This window comes from Terrapene carolina, unplaced genomic scaffold, assembly GCF_002925995.2.
Source record: "Terrapene carolina triunguis isolate 2854851 unplaced genomic scaffold, T_m_triunguis-2.0 Scaffold42, whole genome shotgun sequence".
In the NCBI taxonomy this organism is placed as follows: Eukaryota; Metazoa; Chordata; order Testudines; family Emydidae; genus Terrapene; species Terrapene triunguis.
Genome location: NW_020664393.1, coordinates 12,269,067 through 12,285,931, shown reverse-complemented (window position 1 = coordinate 12,285,931; position 16,865 = coordinate 12,269,067). Strand labels below are relative to the sequence as shown.

The 16,865-nt window shown below is 43.0% G+C and overlaps 1 protein-coding gene across 1 annotated transcript in view; it reads right to left on the bottom strand.

The window, feature by feature from the left end:
- Positions 1-16,865, bottom strand: part of SIM1 (SIM bHLH transcription factor 1) — a 67,094-nt gene that overhangs the window by 43,682 nt on the left and 6,547 nt on the right. The window contains exons 3-9 of the mRNA XM_024198429.2: positions 9,999-10,081; positions 8,735-8,824; positions 8,341-8,449; positions 8,122-8,207; positions 6,707-6,906; positions 6,511-6,617; positions 5,328-5,475 (exon numbers count right to left, since the gene is read on the bottom strand). Of these exons, the coding sequence (XP_024054197.1) occupies positions 5,328-5,475; positions 6,511-6,617; positions 6,707-6,906; positions 8,122-8,207; positions 8,341-8,449; positions 8,735-8,824; positions 9,999-10,081 (823 nt within the window). The remainder of the gene's footprint in view (positions 1-5,327; positions 5,476-6,510; positions 6,618-6,706; positions 6,907-8,121; positions 8,208-8,340; positions 8,450-8,734; positions 8,825-9,998; positions 10,082-16,865) is intronic.

Here is a 16,865-nt window from a genome sequence, read left to right as displayed (position 1 = left end):
CATACTTGAATTGTCTTTAAGCTAAACATGCACAGCTGATAATAATATGAAAACTATGTACATAGAACAAATAAGAAACAAATATTTCTACATCAGATCTTACTTATGTCAATTGAAATACAAAAGAACAGTAAATCTGTATATTTTAAAATAAACCTCAAGGGCCCTATTTTTATTTTTGATACAGTTATTAAAAATAAATCTTGTTTAAATGGTCCTGACTGTAGTATCCTTTGCAAATAGCTCTGTATTTACACTTATTAAAAGCAGTTGTTCTTAATCCTAGAATGCACTTTTTCAAAGCTAGAGATTTATGGACCATAGCAATTTTGGATTTTTTTTTAAATGGAGCAAACAGTTTTTTATCATCTCCATCAGTGGTTCTCAAACTGTAGGTCGGGATCCCAAAGTGGGTCGCGACCCCTTTTGAATGGGGTCGCCAGGGCTGGCTTAGACTTGCTGGGGCCCAGGGCTGAAGCCCAAGCCCCCCTGCCCAGGGCTGAAGCCAAAGCCCGAGGGCTTCAGCTCTGGGCAGCAGGGCTCAGGTGGCAGGCCCCCTGCCTGAGGCTGAAGCCCTTGGAGCTTCAGCTTTGCCCCCCCCCCCCCCCCCCCCCCCGGCGGGGGGGGTCTGGGTTTTCCCCCCCCCCCCCCCAACTCGGGGCAGTGGTAGCTTGGGCAGACTCAGGCTTCCGTCCCCACTCCTGCGGTCGTGAAGTAATTTTTGTTGTCAAAAGGGGTCACGGTGCAATTAAGTTTGAGAACCCCTGATCCCTACCTCTATCTTTCTTCTTCTCTCATTTTTACACGACCTTAGGTATTCAGCCACAGCAAGTACCGGTTAGTGATACAAATTGTCTATATTTGTTCTGCCTTTTATTACACTGCTTTTGACACTGCTCTGGTTTTCACAAGGATAACACTTGTGCGGGTCAATGACTCTTAGACTAAAAACATTAGGGCCAGACTGTAATACTTTTACTGATGTTCAATAGTCGTACCTTACTCACTCAACATTCCCATTGAAACCAGTTGGTCCATTCCAGGCATAAAGTATTATTCAAAGTGTAAGGGCAAAATAGTGTGAAATACCTTTCTGTAAAGCTGCGATCCCTCTTTGATTACTTTTTATCAAAATGTAGTGAGAAAGAGCAGCTAGAATATTTCCAAAGTAACCTCTACACTTGAAATTAACATATCACTCTGTAGTCCTAACCATGGTGTGTTATTATTTTGAGCCACAAAATCAATTGGTTTGCATTTCTCATTATATTTTTGAGTTAAATGTACACCAATTTATTTGCAAGGAACAAGTCAAGAAACGTTCCTATTTCGCCTCTAAGCAGATCTCTCCTAACTGATTTTATACCATTATTCAGTGTGTCTCTGCCAAGAACTGCATCTGTACAAGTGATTTTCCATATATCAAATGCTATATAACAAAAGCATGAAAAGAACCCACACCATACACAAATACGTCACAGCTGTTCTTAGTTTAGTGGACTAATCCAGTGCCATCCTTAAGGAACTTTAGTAGCTACAGAATTTATATTAGAATAAATAATATTAAAAATTGCATACTTTAAGAGCATCAGAAGAACCTTTATTCTGATTTCCTGAAAACAAGATCTATAATATGGATCAGATCCAAAGTCCATTGAAGTCAATGGGAGTCTGGTGTCCCACGTTTCTCTTTCCCCCCTATATTTTCAGTCCCTGTGTTCCACATTTGAGTGATTAAACGCTGACAGGCAGGAGTAACTATGAATAGCTAATAGAGACAATTAACTGAATTCTACATAAGATGAGTTCAGCAAACCCCCCTGACTCTTCTAAATGTGAACTTTCTTCTACAATAGCTTTCATCCACTTCTGTCTGATAGTCACAGCGTTATCTGCTGTTTCTGAGGTTGGCTATATCTCATTTCTAAAAAGCCATCCACTTATCTACCTGCAAAGTACTATGAAACAGAATATTGTCTGTTCTTATCACTTAGCTTCCAAACTGCAGGCTATCAGTAGACTAAAAAGGACAATAAATGATGCGCGTGTCTTGGGAATCTGTTGTGGTTATTATTATTGTGGTAACTTTACTGCAGAAAAATATTACATGATTTCTTGTTCGACAGAGCACTAATGAAGAGATGGTCAGACTTGATTGAACCTCAGGGACCTAGACATACCAAAACAAGGTTTTAATGTAGTCATAGTGTCTTTGCATTGCGAATTTCAGCCTTCTACAGCACATGGCAGTTGTAGTAGCCAGTAATAGACATCACAGCATTTACCATCTGTCTTTGACATAAGCTGGTTTTTCTTTCTATTTCTGCACTTGAGACAATTAATTAAAGAGCAAAAGGAGATTCTTAAATAGCTCGATACATCGTAAAGTTGCTACATAATCCATTGTTTTAAGGGAAACATCTGAGGGATTTTTAATAAATAATTTTCCAATAAATGGCAGGCTGGCTGAAAATACATCAAAATAGAAATGTACTTAAAATACATATTTTATATTGAGTAAAAAGGAAGACACCACTTCATAAAAAATACCGAAACATTAATTGAAACTAAAGAAATGGGATCACTGTCTATTTTCATAACACACACACACACTGTACTCAGGGAGCCCGATCTACTTCCATTGAAGACAACTGGAGTTTTTCCATTGACTTCAAAAGGAGCAAGATCGGCCCCCTAGTGTTCTCCAACATCTGACAGTTTGGGAATATTTTAAGCCTCTGCTTCAAGGCCTGCTTGAACCACAGTTGGGTGTTCTCCCTGTGCTGCTGTATTTAAAGGTGTGTATTTGAACAGAACTCACTTATCACTCTATCACCTTAGAAAGAAGGAACATACAGAACACATCTATGCTCAGATTCACTGCTACCATGGAGAATCAATACAAATCCACTTAATTGGCTAAAACAGTGTAAATCAGCCCTTTGCAACCAGATGTAGGATGTCCACAGCAAACAAACTGCAACCTGTTCATTGTAAAAAACAGACCCTGAACCACTCGATGGTATATTACCCACCACCTTAGGCACATTATTAGTGATCAAAGCATTTGCATAAGCTAAAGATACTGGAATTGCATATGGATTTAACAGTAGGTCCAATCTTGCTGTTCTTACGCAGGCAGTATGCCCATTAAATCATTGGGAATTTTGCCTGAGAAAGGACTGCAAGATTGGTCCCAATGTGATTTACACCATTTTTACAGCCTCTTTTTTCCTCTCTTGCCCAGTAAAGCAAGTAACTATTCTGGTGATTAAATGCTTTCCTCCACAATCGCTGTCCTGTTTCCGTTACACACTGGAATAGTTGTTACGCAGAGCGAACAAGTGACAATCAATAGGAAAAGGCTATCCAGTTATTCCCAAGCAAACAAAACAGACTTTTTCAAAATGACCAAAAGCAGAAATTAATTATCCAGTGGGAGGTTTCATTTCCATGCAGGTCATTTAAGGTAGGTCTGTGCTCTGGATAAAATATGACTGCTAATCACTGGCCCCCACAGGAAAACAAGCCTAGTACTTGTGAAGCCTCTGACATACAAAGCACCTTAGTATGTTATTTTCTTTTTCTTTACAATACACAGACACATTTCTTGGTTGCTCAACATTCATGTTTTACGAGTGTTTTAATCTGTGAAATACATTTGGGCCTCTCACCTTGTGTTTAGTTGAGAAGTCTAACATTTGTGAAATATAGGCATTAATGGGACTTACGCTTTGGGAGTGTAGAGATGTAAATATATGGAAAGGCTGTAATGTGTGTGATGTGTCAATTCCCTCCTTCTTCAGTCTTGCCGCTGCTGTTTACTCCTACTTTGCTTTTTTGTTGTTGTTTTTTCTTAAGGCGATTAGGATTTTCCTAACTACCAGCTGTGAGCCTAGGAGTCCATCTATGGAGGAAAACCAGGGTTTTCTGCACACACAGGAAAGCTCACCCAAACTGAATGTATGTTATTCCTCCATGAGCACGGAAGTCTCCATATTGAATCAAGCAGAGAATACATACTTTTATTGTCGAGGACAATTGCTAATGATCATAGATTTAACTCTGTAATACTGGCACTCTTATTTATAAAGGAGCCTCCCCCATCCAATTAAGTGGACGCTCCTTAGAAGAGTACCATTTGAAAGACCATAGTCACTGTTACCAAATAAACAACTTCATTTTTATGTCTGCCTTAAAACATTAACTGCCAAAACAATAAATTGCCTATGTGTACATTAAACCCAAAAAAGTAAGATAATTCTGCTTTAAGACTATAAATGTCTGCTGAACGTTCATCCATTCTTGGGGGAGGAAACTTTAGCTTATCAATTTTCAATAGTTACATTTGAGTGGAGAATGAAAAAAAATCAGCGTTGGACTATAAGTATGTACATGTGCAGGTATACTGCACTTACGGTAATCATGTTTTCTTCACTGCCAAAACAAACACAACAGGTCACATGATCCGAATGACATATCACTTCTGCCCGCAGCAATCACTATTTCTATAAAAATAATATTACTATTATCATAATAAATAAGTCCAGCCAACCTGCCAGAGGTAATTATAACTCACCCATTGGACCTAGGTATTGCAGTTTATGCAGCAGGTACCATAGGCCTGATACTCCTGCAATACCCAAGTACAATGGGATGAATTAAGAAGTACAGCCAAGTTTTCAGCATTAACTCTGAACCTTTTTGCCTTGGGGGAGGTGGGATAGGTTAAACTGAGAACCTTCTGGTCACTTAAATTTTCTTTGTGGTTCAATATAAGGCTCACTCTCTCGGAACAAAAAAGAAATCTCAGAGCTTTGATAGAGACTCTGGATGATATTAAGAACTTCAAACCCCAGATTTTTGAAAAGAAAAACAGATGTCCTGTTTGTTAAGTATAAATAACTCCTTACATTCTACCCTTTTTTTTTCTGACGCTGCATTAAATTTTATTTAAAGCTGGGTACATTTAAACTGTAAAAAGAGAGCGAGAGGGAGCCGAATATGTGGGCGAAAAACCTCTAAATCTTTTCCCTAGCGAAAGAGGGAAAAAAGAAAAGTCAGACGGGAACCTTTCATCGAGATGAAAGTGCTCCCTGGGTTTCCCAGCCAGCCCGGTGTGTCTGCTCTGGTCAGTTGCAGCACTGAGCGGATTTAGCAGACCTAGGCTAAGAGGAAGGGAGAGATTGTGGAGCTAGGTCTGTTCCAAGCAACGCGCTTCGCTATGGTGGGGCAGGGCCCCTTTTTATCCATGCGTTTCCACAAGGCCTTTCCTGTCTGGCGCGCCTCGCTCCGCACAGTTTAGAGCAGCCCCTGGGTTCACTTACGTGAGGACGTAGTTGACGCTGACTATGCAGTGTGGCCGCGAGGACCTGCTGTTGTGCACGATGGTGGCATAGCTCTGCACCCACACCCAGCCGCCGTGCTTGGCCAGGAAGCGGTAGTATTTGGTGGTCACCTGCCCTTTCACGAGCACTGCGGAAGATACAAAAGAAGGAAAGGAAAGAAAAGGACCTCTGTGGAGTACTGCTGCTCCTTGCATTTCCCCGCCCCGAGAAGGGTTACCACTCACTGGGGAAGCCCAAGTTGCTTTTGTTAGCGGGAGCTCAGATAAAGGGCTACAGCTACTTCTCAAGGAGGCTGGCTCAGGGCAAACGGGTGCTTTAGTAAAGGCAAAAATACAGATCCGAACGTTGTGTGTGTGTGTCTTGGTGACAATGATCCCGCGCCCACTGAAGTTAATGAGAAAGCTCCCACTGACATCAGAGGTGCGGGCTTAGTGCAGATAAATTCATGTCCGGAAATTTCCAAACAACAACTGATCCCATCACTTATGTGTCTCCGGGGTAACCAAGTCATGTCAGCACATTAACAAAAAAAACAATGTTCACGGAGTGCAAAGGAAACTACATGCCACTAACTGTTTCACAATAATAAATAATAATGCACAGTCCACTACTGGGGGGAGATATTTTTTCTGATAAAGAATATTTAAAATGGGTTTTGCGTCTACTTGTGCCCGTTACATTTTCTATAAATGGGAAGAAAACTTACAGGAAACGAATATCTTTTTCATTCATTCACCTCCCCCCCCCATTAATGTCAGCGTGATATTGAAATAAAAATCGGATCTACGACTCGGAATACGACAGTTCCAAAGAAATGTGTACATAGGATTCGTGTGGCATTGTGAGGCTGGAGAAAGGGAGTCTGGATTTTACTGGCAGGCCCTTTTGGAGCCGGGAAAAGATTCCCAACTGAAATGTCTGAGATTTGATCGCTTTAGTTCTTTCCTCATAACGGGTTGCTGAGGGAAAGCATCGGTGAGTTAGAGACCCAATGCAACTGCTCCTTGTCCACTCCCCACCCCCTCCCAGCTCCGATTTCGTCCTAGGTGTAAATCAAATAAGTCCGGGTTTAGAGGGAGAAGGCTAACATCAGGCCTCAGAGGAGCTGTCCGGAGGGGGGGGGCGGCTACTCCCTTGTGCTTTAGCAAACAGGACTCCTTACACAAATGGTGAGCGCAGCGCAAGTGGAAAGTGTCACAGCCATGGACGTGGTGGTAAAGGGTCTTCTCTATCAGGTCCTGCGGCTCGTAACCCGTCAGCTCAGCCACCCTGTGGAAGAGAGAGCCAGAAGCATTCACCAATAAGTGACCGGGCAGAGAGCGAAGCCGGAGTCTGAGTTTAAAAAGCAAACCGGCTACCTGGAATCTAAGAAGATGAGCTTCATGTCCAGGCTGGCCCGGAACATGAACATATTGCTGTGCAGCTTGATTTCTGTCACTGCGCTGGGAGGTAGCGAGTGGCCAACAGCGACCAAGCCAACGTTCTGGTAGCAGCCATCGAAGGGGGACATGTCCAGGCTGTACTGGCGGATCTTCAGGTAGCCGCTGCAATGAATGACCTGCCAGACACAAGACAGGGACACTTCACGCCCTGCGTACATCAGGGAAATAGCTCGCGCTTGAAAACACACATACTACACGGGTGGGCACCTTAAAGGTGGCCAGCACCCAAAATATACAGCCTACTGGAGAGCAGCGCAGTGTCATAGGACTTTGCCTGTTACCATGGTCCTGGACAGAGAGAGATTCTTTTCTCTATAGAACAATTCAGCAGTCAGGACCTGATCCAAAACCCATCGAAGTCAGTGGGGGCTGTTCCAGGGATTCAAGTGGGATTGGGATCAAGGCCTAGCTATGCTTTTATTATTCCTCTAAACATTGCAACAGTCAGAAAGACGAAGTGGTGCCAGGTTGTTCACAACTGATATTTGTAATTTCACCCACACAAGATGTATGTGAGTGTAGATTAGGTGCGTGTATATACGTAAGTAAATATGTGTAAGGTGTTCATTACATAGATATGTATTAGACACCATATATGTATGGTATATGTATGTGGATATAGATTTATACACATTTCACACATATACATAGTATATATATTTTGATGTTATAATAATACTTTATTGTACTGCCTTTTTCCTGCAGGAACTCAGAGCGATGTATGTGTATTAATGAATTTAGTCTCACAATCATTATTCTTCCCCATTTTACAGACGAGTCGGCTGACGCAAAGAGAGATGCTGAGAGGCAAACGTCACATAAAATGTTTGTGAGACATAGGATCCAGGAGTCCTGAACAGAGGTTCATAAAACTAAGACTCGGAGGAGATATCTGACAGGACCTTAGACTAGGAGAACTTCACCTAATTTGAAGAGCCTTTACAAACTTTTTTAAAAGTCCATCCAAGTTCGCCCAAAGGTTTGCAATGGGTCAGCTCACAGTTTCCACAGAAACACGGGAACTTCAGTGGTTTTTGCTTGGTTTCTACTACAAATTCTGGCAAAACTTGGGGGATTTGGCTGAGTTTGGCTTTGTGGTGTGTGTTCATGTATCTGCAACCCGAAGAGAAACTCTGGGCCTGAACACGAAACCCACACTTTAGAAACGTCCTGCCAGCTGAAATCGCTCAAATGGGCTGAGGTCTCATTCTGACTGCTAGTCCCCTGCTTTCATACCGCAAGACCCAGCGGCCTAGCCAAGCACAGACATTCTCTAGCATGCACTTCCCATCCTTCTGAGCAAGAACCGCTGGTGACTCCTGTCCACGCACCTTGTAGCCCCCGCAGGTCAGCCCCGCATTCCTCTTAGCCAAGACGCACTTCATCCTTAGGAAAAAGGAGCGCTCGATCTCGTACTCTAGGGGAAAAGGCAGAGGTACCAGTGAGAAAAGGGCAGCGGGGCCTGGTGGCACCTGATGGCTTCGCTTCCAATGCAGAACCCACATCCGCACAGGCGCTGAGGCCAAGCCGGGAGAGAGAATGTACTTTACCCTGCACGAAGTGAGAGTGGTAGGGCTGGTGAGCTGTGAGCACCGCGGTCATCTCATCGTGATCAGCAGGGTGGATGTATTCGTAAATGCTATTTCCGGTCAGCTCTACCTGTGAAGGAAGAGGAGGATTTCATCTTTCTCGCCATTGACATAGCGTGCGTATGTAGCTGGTGCTGGATGTGCGGCCATCTGCCTCAGTGGTACAGCTCTATAAACACACAGACAATTACAGTGTCCTGGCTTTGTCTGGGTTGCCATTTACACTAGCTCCGGTTTAAGCAAATCGCTTAGAGGCAGCTGTACATCTCCTCTGGAAAATACAGGGATATAGATAGGGGAATTATGCCCTGTCACACGCACGCATAAGCCGTTAGTGGGCAACCTGTCCACTTACCTGTGATAAACCCAGATGAACGGAGGCCGTCTCTGAAATGTACATGATCTTGCCGTCTGGAGCCACAACAAATATGAAGCCATCCAACGTCTACAGGGGAAAGAAGACACCACATATCTGTGAACAACGTGTGCCTGGGATTGATTTAGCAGATCGGGGATTCCAGCCTGGCTTTCATTACTAAACGAGTTGGAGGGTGGGAGGAAGCTGGAACATCCTTTCAATAGATCCGCTTAACGGGGCCAGGATATGAACATAACGCACCTCAAAACAGGGGACCTGTTTGAAATGGCTCTGTAATAAAATGTGACAATGAATCAACCTAAGACTCCAAAGCAGTAAGAACAGAAGCTCCCAGCCTGGGCTTTGCTGACCGTTCCCACTGGAGAAATACTGAACACTTCCATCCCCCATCTACGATTTCAGTAGAGATTTTAACTCTTACATATTTGCTTAAGAGATTTCAGCGAGCAAGGAACGATCTAAAACTCTCCACAATGTAAATAACGTTTGAAACGGACAGAACTATGTAAAAGGCTTGTTAAGATTAGATAGATAGATAGATTTAATAAGCGTTATTTGTGTGCACTGAGAGAAGAACAGGCCTCTGTTTATTAGAGGCGGGTAGAAAATGCTGCAAGACCCCACAGTACCAAATGCCTGAATAGCTAGGATTGTAATCACTAATGCTCCTTTGTTAATCCTTTAGGCAACAGTGAGTTTTCAATTGTGTCATAGCTGAATTAATGTTTTCTGTGTCTTTAATTAATCAATGTTTATTCTAACTACCATGGGATCAAGGCTTTCTAACCGTTTGCTGCACCTTTTATATGTGCTCCTCAAAATAGCCCCCTGAATCCTCTCTACGGTTTCTCCCACTTTTCTTGTCACTTTGCACCACTTTAAAGATACGTGTTTGTGCTCACCAGATTTCTCAGAACAAGACAACTACACTCACAAATCTTGTCACCCTGCTGACTGACAAGGCTGTTGAGATTAGGGACCAAATCAACCTACCACTTTCTCCTCCGGACACATAGAATGGCCTCCAGCAAGTTGAGCTGCGCTGCGCAGCCCATTGTACCGTGATAGAGGCAAAGGATCGTGACAGATAAATTCCGCCACACTGTTCAAAATTCTGGACTCTCCTTTTGTGAAGCACGTGAACAGTTAAAGATTAGACAAGGGAATAATTAAAAGCTCAGAATATGGTACGATCTCTTTAATCATTAATACCAAATAGCTCGCGTTTCCAGGCCAGTACCTGCAAAAGATGGGATCCCAGCTCCCGTCCAACATTATCCAAAGGGCTGGTTCGACTAGTATGGCCCCAGGCTTCGCCAAGTCCTGTTTATTTAAGACACACAAAAATTAAGGTGAGACGACAAGATACAAATTCTCATTGGCATGTCAGGGATGGTTTATTTGGTTTTCTTTGTTTTAGTTTCAAACACTTTAAAACGTTTTCTAGTAGTTGAATAAGCGGAAATAATTCCCTTGTTGATTATTTTAAAATCTAATTCCTGTTTGGGGGGGGGGATATCTATGTTGGAATTACCAGTAAAATTCATTAATAAGAACTGAGTGAACTCAACTAAGCCAGGGAACCGCTCCAGATAAAACGCTATTCAACCTGGACAATGGCTTCTAGAAAGTATAGGGTGACCAGATGTCCTGATTTTATAGGGACAGTCCCGATATTTGGGGCTTTTTTTATACGGGCTCCTATTACTCCCCACCCCATGTTCCGATTTTTCACACTTGCTATCTGGTCACCCTAAGAAAGTAGCTTCCCGGAAGAAAAGGTAGTACAATATCTTTGCTTCTGACCTCATTGAAAAATTACAGAACAACATTGCGAGGTATCAAAATGAGACCCAAAAAGAAATATTTAATTTCAACAGAATGATGCGGTTAACAGGATTTGAATACAGTTCAGAATGATTTAAGTGTTGTAAAGCCAATGAAATACAGCATTGCTGTTATTCAGTATTATTCGATTAGAGAAGGATAACTCAGATATGTGAGTATTTTATTTAGTGTGTTTGCCGACTCTCCCAGAAACGAATGCTTTGTATTGTTTGTGCACAACCTCCCAAGAAATTAACAAGCTGAATAGGTAGACCAGGCTATATATTGGGATGGCTTTAAAATGTAACCGTGGCCATCCAGACAACTTTCTGATTTGATCAGCGATATGGTGTAAATCCCGAATAAGGCCCCGATCCTTCATTCCTCATCTATCTATCGACTTCAATAGGAGCTTTTGGGTGCTCCAGGAATGCAAGATCGGGTCCCTGCATTTTATTAAAAATTATTTCCACTTTAGCGTATGCCACTAAAAGTAAACTACCTTTCCCGACTTCTTTCCATAGCTGCAGTGTCGCGACAACACTAAGGGTATGTCTACACTACAGGATTAATCCGAATTAAGACGCACCAGGCAGTGCATAAATGTACTTCCGAAGCGGTCGGAGTCACTCACTAACCAAGGTACCAGCTCCTCTCTTCCCAATCAAACCCTCTTCCCCACAACATACAAGGACCTCTCTCTCCCATTGAAGGAATGAACTCTCTTCACTGTGAATGATCTGCTTCCAAATACTCTGTCTAGTTGGATTCAACAAGGAATCTCCCCGGACGTGGCTAATGTTTCAATGTGCGCTTGTTTTCCTATATGCAAAAGGCTAGGGAAAGGAGCCGGATGGAACGGACTGTGCTGGAGTTAAAAGGCATTACCCATAAACAGTTTAACAATGCTGTTGCTGAAATAATTTCAATTTAGCGATTAAAACCTTTTATGCTTACACCATTAAACAAGGCTTAGCAGTGAATAAAAAGAAGTGATTGATGGCTGCGCAGAGCAAATCGCCATGAGGCGAACACCGGGTCCAAGCAGGGACAGCTTCCCGCAGAATTAGCCCTTTACAAACTCATCGAGGCTTGTTTTTCGTTTATTCAGATGCAAACAAACACGGGATGGGAATGGAGGCGATGTGGAGCAGTTAACTCCCTCTCAGTATTGACCGGGCTCACCTGGGTGTTTACACGTCTAAATAAAGCTAACGATTTCTCTACTGCTATTCAAACACTGAAGCGCCCACTCTAAGGCCGTGCATTCTCTGTCTCTCTCTCTCTCTTCAGCCATCCTTTCCTCCATTTCTCCTCTCCATCCCTCCGTCAATAGGCCAGAGCTTTTAGCAGCGCCAGCCCCTCCTCGCTCACCATCTCTCTCCTACCCCCTTCTCAGTTCTCCACAAGAGTCTCTCTCCTTAAATCTCCACTTCTTCCTCTTCTGTTTACATCCCTCCCCTCTTCCCCATGCCAGCATCTCTCTTCTCTTTTCTGCCTCTACGCTTTTCTCTCCTCCCCTGCAAACGGGGTAATACCCCTCCTCTCCTCAATTCTCCCTCGGCCAGGGGCCTCAATAGACGGCCTTTCCCCCGCCCCCCAATACATATACCTCTGCCTCTATCCCCTGATCCTTCATCTCGCCAAATGCCGGCCGGCAGCAGGGTCCCTGGGATTAGTTCCTTCTGCTCAATAGCAGGTTCTCAGTGACTTTCCAGAGCCCCGGGGTAAAGGGTTACGGGAGAAGTCTGCACCTTACGCGCTTCTATAATAATTGACAATTGTGCTGCCCCCGAAAGCAATCATCCCATCTCCCCGTTAGACAGCAAGCGAGACACAGACGCACTGACTTCTAACCCTTTTTACTACCCAAATGCAGTAGTAAACGATTTCATTCATGAGATGGTGGCGGGGAAGATACTGGAAAGCATATACACCGTGGAAAGCGCGTGGTCAAATTAACAGGCATCACATTTCCTCTTGAAATTAACAAGCACTAACATTATCCTGCAAAGGTTGCATCGTTTCCAGAGAAAGACCGAAAATTCCCCTATGAAATTTTGATTAAGTACACGTTTCAGAGGTTTGGTTTGGTTGTGCTTAACAATAAAGCCCATTAAAGTGAGACAAAAGCACCACTCTGCATAAAATGTCCTACCCGGAGAATCAGGAAGACGGATTTCTGTATTTAATACAGCGGCTGAATTCCTTGCCTAGGTTCTAAGTTGTTTATTAATCCGAGTTAACGGGTCTAATTATGCTGCTCCTAAAAGGGAAAATAGCCCTACCCTTGCGGGTTAATGAATAGCCCATCTACATTACAGGTTAACTTTTTTTCACGGAGCATTGCACTCCTTTTTTTATGTGTCAGGTGGAAACCTTTCGCTGTTTAGCTGTGTCTAAGTTAATGTTTTATAATTAAACGTTTTCACTTGTCTACCAGAACCGGCTTTTCGAAACCCCACAATATGAGACAGCTCTTTGTATTTTCCAGGTGTTTCAGTGCTTTCAAGTTAGAGACTATTTTTATTCATTGCCAATCCTTCCGACCACCCCAGCCCATTGCTATCCTGATGCCCTTTAAAATTCTGTTTTTAAAGGGTTGTGCAGAAAAAACTCTTCATTGATGTAACTTTTTTTTATCTGTCTGTCTATTCGTTTTAACACCCAATTTCCTTTTAGCGAGGGGGGTAAACTGTGATTTCTTGCACTTGACCTACCGCAGAAAATTCTACAAATCCTTTGATTGTCTATTTAAAACAAAACAAGGAAATCAGCTTCCTTTTTGCTTCAGGATTACACTGGAAACAAGATCTAAGGATTCTCTTGTAATTTGGAGAGGCGAACAGAATAATAGGTTTGGAATAGAAACAAGCAGCTTTGTGAGGGGAAGGATAACTAAAGCGCTTTTAGGCAAAGGATTTTCCCAGCTAAAGTGGCCGAAGACAAAGCAAAACATAATCTATTTTGGAAGATTTCCAAGATATGCCACATTAACCTTAGTAGATAAAATTTGCTTTCCTCCCCGAGCCCCCCACCTCCATCAAAGTCTGGTTTATCATATTTACATAAGTAGCCTTAGAAGGCATGTATCTATTATGGATCTAAAGCGCTAGCTGGCTCACATTTCATTTGAAAATCTAGGCGAAGTTTTACTGTTGCTTTATACCTGATGCATTGTATTAAAATACCCCCTGACCCACGGATTACCTCAATGGACTGGCTGCATGGGCTTTGTAATTTCCTGAAAATGAGATTTCGATTTATAAAACAAGAAACCAATTAGTAACCAAATGAGGCGAAGTAGATCCACTAAAATTGACCTAATCCCACAGGCACCATTTAGGCCAGTTCTTGGCGAATGAATGATGAGCCACAGTCTAGCGTGGGCTCAAGGCATCATCCAGCTGTGTTATTGCAAGCAGCAAAAATAAATTGATCGAGCTTTTCCTTCGGAATGAATTTTCTACTCTTGACAAAATATAGATTATAGCCCCTACATAACAGCCTCCTCCACTCGAGGTTATTTCTCATAAGAAGATAAACAATTTAGGCTACAAGGAACTGCCCATCTTTAGGAGAGAGAAGAAGGCATTCTAGCCAACCTAGAATGTTGCTTCGGCTATTAAACCAGTTTCAGCGCTTTGCAGGAATATATCATAGGACGCTACCATGTTTGGGACTGAGGACGCTGACTCATTCTTTATTTTAATAACTTCTCTGTGGAAATGCATTTAACGTTCACAAATTAAAGGCCACAGAAAACGTTTCTTTGCCTTTTCTGGTGTCAGTGCATTAGCCACATCAGCTGAATCACAAGGGACCTTTCTGGGCTTTAAAATGTTTCATTCCCATCCATACACCCCCAGACCTCTGGAGTTCACACGGACACTTCCCTCCTCAAAGCTTTAAGAAACAACAGCTTTGATCTGACCATATCCACCCCCACCATTCGATTGATTCAGTCCTTAATGCTAGCAACCAGGGGCAAAACTGGGCTGATACATACAGTGTAGTTTCTGCCCAATAGCATTTTGGCTGCAATACCCGGGCGCTTATTTGCCATCCAACGGTGGCAAAGGAATGGAAGAAGGTATCCCTTCCAATAGTTTCTAATTTGATCTAGGAAAAATAAAATTAATTAAACAAACGGGGAGAGGGGTAGGAAGAATGTGATTCCAAAAGGCACATCCAACTGTTTAGCACTGGCAGATCTGCTAGGCCAGGAAGCTCTCTGTGAGCATCTGCAGCTCTGAAGCACTCGCTACCCTCTTCCCCTTCCTTTGTTTGGGAGTAGTGAAGAGAGGTTGGCTGGAGATGCAAGCCCTTATCTGTTTTGTTTTCACTTGCTGGCTTTTGAAATGATTATTTCCCCAATAAACTATGGGTCATACAATCTATATTCAGCGGAGAGAAAACAAACAACAAACTTTGCGCTCCAGTTTGGAAATCACTCTCAGACCAGTAAAAACAATGGTTAAGGTGTGACTAGGGGTTGTGAATGCTTCAGTTTTGAAGTTCCCATTCTCAGACGCCTGAAGGAGTTTTGTTTTCAGAGGAGTGGTGCTGGTCACTACCTGAAAAATTAGGCACCGTTTTGCTATGCCCTTTATCCTCGTTTACACTAAACTTTGTAAGAGTGTTTGGCCTTTGGTGGGGAATGCATTTCCAGGCGGCGCTCTGGAAGTCTGTAATGCTGAGTACAAAATTAAGCAATGCCAGCACAACCCTCCTCATAAAAAAAAATGTGCACTAAATATATATTTAGTTAGATGTGGGGATCTACAGCCATATAAATAAACCAGCGATATGTTAAACCTATTTAAAATAGGACCAAACATACAATTCGAATAGAAATACCGAGATTATTTTATAGCATTGGGCTCCGATTCTGCAATCTTTATTCAGGCAAAACTTTTCTTGAAATCAGCAGGCGCTTTTGCCTCAGGCAGGTCTTGATTCTGATTTTTTGTACTTACACTGAATAAAATATATCTATCTAGCCTTCAACCCTCGACCAGATCCTGCACCGCCTACCCGGGCAAATGTCTCATGGAGTTAATAGGGAGTTTTGCCTAAATAAAGACTACAGAATAGGATCCATCTAGCCTGTGGTCCTTACTCTGGTAAAATAAATAAATACATTCAGTGGACTCGCCCACTGACCTCAAAAGGGCTGCTTTTTTCATAGAAGTGTAGGACCGGAAGGGACCTCAATAGGTCATTTTTTGCCTGGGGGAGGACTGCAAATCAGGCCCAACAAAGTGATATGATGTAATTAAACGAACATTTTAATAGGGAGGCGAGCACAGCACACGTGAATTCGATTTGTGCTGTTCTCTTTGGGCACGTAATGTTCTTGCTTCGGATTTGTTTTCCTCTGCAAACCTGACGGGCAGCGCACTCACTCACATATCCAGGGAAATGAAATGACACAGGCAGCCATTACAAGTGAAGCTCAAGCTCGAGGGAATTCCCAATTGCCCGCTGTTTGGCATCCGGAGTCTCAGCGTCTTTGCAGTGGGACCCTACAAATGGGTGCGAAAGGCTGTGTGCGAAGAGGAAGAAGGCTGCTCTAGGGGCCCGGAAGCCCAGGGCGCAGCGCAGTTTGCCGGAGCAAAGTGCGTGGCCCACCCATCTAAGCAGCAGCACCTTCCCTTCCCCTCCCCATATGTTGCCTCCATGCAGCCGGCCAGGTGAAGCCCCTCATAAAGCTTTATAAGTGCACAGGCATTTCACCCCAGAGTCCGTATGCAGCTCCTAAAGCAGCACCTTTCGTGCTTCCTCATCGCCCCGCACCAGCAGGGCTACTTTCTTCTCTCTCTTACTGTAATTTCTTTGGGGGAAGACCAGCTAACCAGAGGGTCATTTCTTCCACTCTCAAAGGTAAAACCCCACCCGCCCTACTCACTGCAAAACAAAAAAGGCACAGAGTGTTGCATGCAGGAATCAACCTGAGTTTATTAACCGTTTAATTGGTTTACTATCCATGGCCTGTTTTGCTACCTCCTAGCATAGCCCTGACTTGGATGATTTCTTAGTTAATCCTACAGGCACTAGTCAACGATAACTAAAATCCCAGACATTTGAAGACTGCGAATAAGCATCAATTCTTCCTTGGAGGGTCCAGATGAAATGAAAAAGTATTTACAAAAAATTGCTGCTCATTTCGAAGTGTCTGCGGATGCCATTACCAAAGCTTTCTAAAAAATTATTAGCCCGATAAACCAAATACGTTCATTTGAAACAAAGATTTAGTTAATATCCGTATTTATTCCCT